At 47.8% G+C, this 6,000-nt stretch overlaps 1 protein-coding gene across 4 annotated transcripts in view; it reads right to left on the bottom strand.

Moving 5' to 3' along the window:
- Positions 1 to 364: 364 nt before the first annotated feature.
- Positions 365 to 6,000, bottom strand: part of Fhip1a (FHF complex subunit HOOK interacting protein 1A) — a 252,082-nt gene continuing 246,446 nt past the window's right edge. For all 4 annotated transcript variants that reach the window (XM_085835794.1, XM_085835795.1, XM_085835796.1 and 1 more), the window contains one exon: positions 365 to 3,483. In XM_085835794.1, coding sequence (XP_085691920.1) covers positions 3,230 to 3,483 — 254 coding nt within the window. In that variant the 3' untranslated portion in view covers positions 365 to 3,229. The remainder of the gene's footprint in view (positions 3,484 to 6,000) is intronic.

Genomic DNA, 6,000 nt, shown 5'->3' with positions numbered 1-6,000 from the left:
GAATGTATGTATACCCCTGCCACACAGCAGACTCCAGCTCGACTCTCGGCACATAACAGTGCTTTCCACAACAACGCTGAACCAAATGGGGACCATGTCACATGGCTCTGCCAGAGAAAGAAAGGGTTTGACAATAAAACCATTTTAATTAGTTGTTCTTGCAACTGTACTTCCTATCTGGGAGACTGTATTTCATCCCATGAAATTGTGTCTTAGGCTGAAACTTACACCAGATTTTCTTCATTAAATTTTTTACATTTACCTGGCTATTTTCAAAATCAATTTTAACTGTCTCTATGCGCTCATATATTTTGAACCATAAAACTCACTCAGTCTAGACCTTTAAAGCAGACCCTGAACTATGGATCCAGGTTAATGTTGTGATGTTGCAGAAACCCTCCACTCCCTGTCCCTGCTGAGGCCGGTCAGCCTAGACACTGTGACGCCAATCCAGGATCTGTGCCAGGATCTGTATCTACTGTTACTCCTCAAGCATGGCAGCTGATAAGACACCTGTCACAGGGTAGAGGACAGAGTCCCTGGGGCATGTTCTAAACATGTCAAATCTCTCTACACATTCTCTCCATATATATGGCTTCAACCTGTAAATTTAAGAACTAAAGTGACCTACCTCATTAAACGTATGATCCTACAAAGACCTGCCATTGACTGTCTGCCTAGAGCAGTGTTCACTCTTCACATCATCAGGACTTGCCCTTCCCCTGTCTGTAGCTCAGATCTGCTTTTGGCATGTCCACACCATTCCTGACTACGTAGGGCAACTGCATGGGCCCTGAGGTGCACCATACTCTAGTCTCAGCTAACTTCTATTTTGTAAAGCTCAACACAGCCCTCTGAGGGAAGCCCTCTGAGGGACTCAGGAACAAATGGAGGGAGTCAGAGAAGAGATGTCAAATGAGTTTGCTATCAACATCCCATCCTAGGTATTCTGATCCCAACCCTTAACTCAGATCTGTCAATCATCCATGCCCTCTTTTAACCTAATTTTACATCAGTACCTGGGGCGGGGCGGGGGGAGGGGTGTCACTCTTTCCCAGTAGGCACCTTCCATAAAGGGGACTCTGGGGTGTATAATAAGTATGTGAAATGGGTAAGTAGCAGCATGCTTACTTAACATATTTAAAGGGAGGAAAAATACGGACTTGAGAAGAATCAACACTGACACCAGAAAATGGAGATGAGCATAAAACCACAGAGCTAAAGAACACCATTTGCAGATAAGGCTTCAGCATTCAGTGACTTGGCAAGCACAAACAGACAAAATGGGATTTAAAGGAGAACCAGTTCCTTTAGCTGCTCCTCTCTCATTAGCTGAAGGTACCGTCTTCTAATGGAGACTTGTGGGGCACACATCAGGAAGGCAAGAGCAGGCCGGTTTACTGTGCCTTCCACATGCTGGCTGATGCACCATGGCTGGGCAAACTGGTTTTCTAAATACATGTAAAGTCAGCAATGTTCCATGAACAGGTAAAGGGGTTCTCGTTTAGGCTATGACACACTGTCACCCAGCCTCGGTCAGATCTACTTGGGCATTCACTCATGGGCTAGCTCTCCAGCTTTCTTAATCTAAAGCTACTTCAAGATCCTGTGAAAGCCTGCAGTGTCTCAGAGCTGATTCTTTTCCCCATCGCTCTTCTGTACCAGGGACCTGACTAAAACTGGTGTTCCTGAGGCACAACCGATGGGGCTGCCATCACCCTTGGGGCTCAGCATAGATGCCCACAAGGTACAGAGAGAGCTAGGCATTGCATCTCTCCACTGAGGAGGCTCCACCACCTCACTCAAGAGCCAGGCCCAGAACATAAGGTGACTTTAATATTCATAAATACAGCCGGGCGTGGTGGCACACGCCTTTAATTCCAGCACTTGGAAGGCAGAGGCAGGCGGATTTCTGAGTTCGAGGCCAGCCTGGTCTACAAAGTGAGTTCCAGGACAGTCAGGGCTATACAGAGAAACCCTGTCTTGAAAAAAAAAAAAACAAAAAAAATATTCATAAATACAAGTTGTTGTCTAGGTGTGTGTGTGTGTGCGCACGCGCGCACGCTTTCCTCCCTGCTTGGTAGTTATTTTATAGGGCTATGACTGAAGTATAACCACACTGCTGGGAGCAGGCTGGCAAACAGCCAGAGATGCCAGTACATCTCCAACTAGGGCATCCTCCACCGCTGGATACTTGGCATGCAGCATGGCTGTGGGGAGGGTGTCACCATCAGGCACCTGGCTTCACAAGCTCCCTGTGCATCACCATCCCAGCTGCCGATATGGTCTGAACAGCTCATTTCTCTACAAGGGCAACATATTAGTAAAATAAGAACCAGAGTTTCTCAAGTTACAGTGAGCAGAATTTTATCTTTTGCACCCATTCCAAGCTCTGCACACCCCCAACCAAAAAAAAAAAATCCTTTTTGCGTTACAAGTTAACGTTTGTTTTCATAAAATACTTAAACAATAATGTTTTTTAACATAAGTATATGACACCACACTTTTTCCATCTGATCAAATGCCTAAGATCCAAAGTTTGCATAGGTATGCTTCCTTTCGTGCAAATCTTACTGAATTAAGGCTGTCTTGAGTTTTGGTTGTGCTCCAATGATTAGAACAGCTATCAAGCAACAAGAAAAAAAAATTCTGCATTCCAGATTCTCTCTGTGTGCGAATTTTTGGGCAGACAGCTGGGGCTTGGGGATTTTCCCCACCACATTAAGGCAATAGGTATGGAGAGATTGCAAATCCTAGAAGTAAAATTCAGAGCAGCCAATGATGTGTCCTGTGTGGCAGGAGGAGCTCCGTTCTTACATTTCACTTCTTGCAGAGGCTGCCAGGCCATGTGTGTGCCTCCGTGGAGGAGCCGACCCCCACCAGGCATCCAGAGGTCACAGAACCTCGCTGTGCGCTCCATGGCATCTGAGCTACAAACTGAGGGTCTCTGTCTCCTCCATCCAAGGCGTGGGAGAACAACTACAAACCATCCGAAGAGGAAACACAGCAGAAAGAGCCTGCCAAGGAGACAGCCGGCTCACAAGACATTCTGTGTAACAAGGGGAGACCCGGCTGGAGAGAGGAGGTGTACCAAAACCCTCCGATAAATCAAGTATTGTCAGGAAATATCAAAGTAGACATTTTTGATAAGCAGCTTTGCATTTAACATTCAGTCAAGACACTATAACCTTATAAAACCAAATCTCTATGAAAATAGTAGTATAAAAAGCTAACAGCAAGAGTCTTCAAAGTCCCCCAGGATCTTGTAACACAGAATGGAGTGTTCTTGGGCCAAGGCTGCCAGCTCCTTCAGGAACTCTGGGAAGAGAGCAGCAGCCAGCATGGTGTTCTTCACTGGCAGAGGCAGGTTTGGGGGTGCCCTGGTCACCTTGGCTCTGTTGCCTAGGAAGGGCTGAAGCACACGTGGAGGGCCATCCAAAAGGGTCTTGTCACTTTCTGGCCTGGAGATCTCCTGAATGGGATCTGAAAACAGAAGGAAGACAGTTCTGGGACTCTTAAATGACAAGTGTGTGTGTAAGGGGCAAGTGGGTTCATGGAGGGGATAGTAGTGGGCGCAGTTCCTCTCCTGACTAGATCTGCAGACAGCCCTGGTATTCTCCATGACAAGCTTGTCCAGCTTGTCACAGCTAGCATCAGCTTGTAACACAGAACTGTCTATCTGAAATCACATACAGAGGATGAGATGTGGCAATAATACTGGGTTGGCAAGAAATTCCCAGCTAGACACTGTACTGACACCCTGAAGTCCTGATTATCTGGGAGGCCAAGGAAGAAGGGTCATGTGACTCAGTAGTTCACGATCAACCTGGGCAACAGCAAACCCCTGACTGGATGGATGGATGGATGGACGGACACAGACAGTAGGCAGACAGACTGACTTCCAATAGCTCCTGCTACCACTGCTGACAGTTGAGTGGACACTGGGCTCGTAGTAAATCTATCAAAGACACCTGTGGCCCCTCTGCTCTCCTGACACCCAGTACTGAGCCAACTACTCCACTCCTGCCAGGGCCACCCTGGTCACCAGGTACAGCTCCTTAAACTCCTGTGTTCTGCAGCTACTGCTCTGACCTCAGCTTCCCAGCAACCCCAGCCCGTTCTGTCTGGGTCCTCTAGCCTCCAGAGCACAAGAAGAGTAAGAGATCCCTCTAGATCACCAGAGATAATGGGATGGACTAGGCTAAGAATTCACACAGCCATCAGGATCTAATGGCAACCAAGGGCTTGGACAGCCAGCACTTAAAGAGGGCTCCAGGGGCCTGTGTCTCCCTCGGCAACATAAATCTAAGATGGCACGAGCCCAGGTTCCAACACATCCAGCTGATTTGCATTTTTATACCAAATCGGTTCTCCTAATTAAAATGGTTCAATCTCCCTGACTGATTCCTGAGCTCTCCAGCCCTCATATGTTTGTAGGAGTTATTTATGCCAACTTCTGCCCCTCCCCAAATGATCCCACCACCCCTCCCAAATCACGGTATCCAGGCTCTTCATTATTCTGGCTGCTTTTTAGAATTCAGCCCCATTTTTCAACACTTTTCAGAGTGTTGCTTAACAACAGCACTAAAAATTCTTGACATTTATAGTACTTTCTACATCTCACTACTATAGTCTTTAGTGTTAAAAAAAAAATCCTCTACTTTGCTGCTTTAAATATCCTTTTGGATTAAAGCATATCACAGTTCGTGTCACAGAGAAGTTGTTGAGAATCTGTCTCCTACTACCTCTTATCAGAGCTCCCTCTCGCCCCGGGCAGGGGTATTAACAATGCAGACAAAGCTGAGGCCCAAGGTCAGCCTTGGTGACCCACCCACACTGGTCCTCAGACACTTCAGGTCTCCCACGGGCTATCAGAGCTCACTGGGGAAGCTGGCCTGGATCCACTGGGGATCAGAACACCCGAGTCTATGCTGTGCTGGCTGCCTCGTCCTCTGCAGCTCTGTCCCCACATTTCCCTTCACCCACATCTTACTAAGCTTCAGAGGCACTGGAACTATATATATAGCTAAGAGCACAGATTCTGTGACCTACCTACCAGCTGGGCTACTCCAGGCAAGTGGCTTCACCTCTTTGTGCTCTCACTTCCTCTGACTGTCAGGAGCTCATGGCATTGCTATAATGATCAAATGAGTCACCAGGTATCAAATACACAGGGGCCACACTAGACTGCATGTGGCCCACTTCAGCTGCCACTCACTTCCCGCACGCCCCTCTCTGCCCGGGTCCCTGCCCCATTCACTGGAGGCTGGCACAGGGTTTCAGCCACACACTGCTCTTTTCAAGAGCCAAGCCCCCTGAGAATGTCTCACAAGCCCTGGCCAGTCTATCCAGGGAGCCTACAACACTTTGCAGAATGTGTGACCAAGGAAGTAACCCCCACTCCTCCACACTCAACTTCTCCTTAGAGCTGCCTCTCACGCCTAACCTCCAGCTTCCCAACTCAACCCCGCCCTGCCCGCTAAACCATGCTCTTTGTGGATTTGTTACATCTAGCGGGACTTGTGAATTGGAGATGTCACTGCTAAGGTTTGCCTGCCCAGCTTGAATCCACAAATCACTGTTCATGACACAGAAGAGCAGCAAAGGGGTCCGAAGACTTACAGGGACATCCTTCAGGCAGTTCCAGCATCCCCCGGGGTGGACCGAAGCTGGCTTACCACCAGGAGATGGCCTTTCAGTGTGTCACAAGTAAGCAGATTTGAGTGATTACCCTGGCCTGGATCACCAAGTCTGTTTCCTTTGCTGTAAAACGGGTTAACATCTAGCCACCTTCTAGAATCAGAGCTCAGTTAAAGGAATCTTTACATTAAGTCAGGTCATGGCACTATTATTGTGTAGTTTTAATGTATTTGAGGGGGAGTGCTTTCTTCTTCCTCCTCCTTTTCTTCCTCCTCCTCCTCCTCCCTCTTCCTCCTTTTTCTTCTTTCTGCTGAAAAAGTAACTAAACCTCAGGAGCCAATGATCTGGTCCCCTCAGCCA

Source organism: Mus caroli, unplaced genomic scaffold (genome assembly GCF_978045245.1).
Source record: "Mus caroli unplaced genomic scaffold, Mus_caroli_1 scaffold_3, whole genome shotgun sequence".
Classification (NCBI taxonomy): Eukaryota; Metazoa; Chordata; class Mammalia; order Rodentia; family Muridae; genus Mus; species Mus caroli.
The sequence above is the reverse complement of the archived record's forward strand: the minus strand, read 5'-3'. Positions and strand labels throughout refer to the sequence as shown.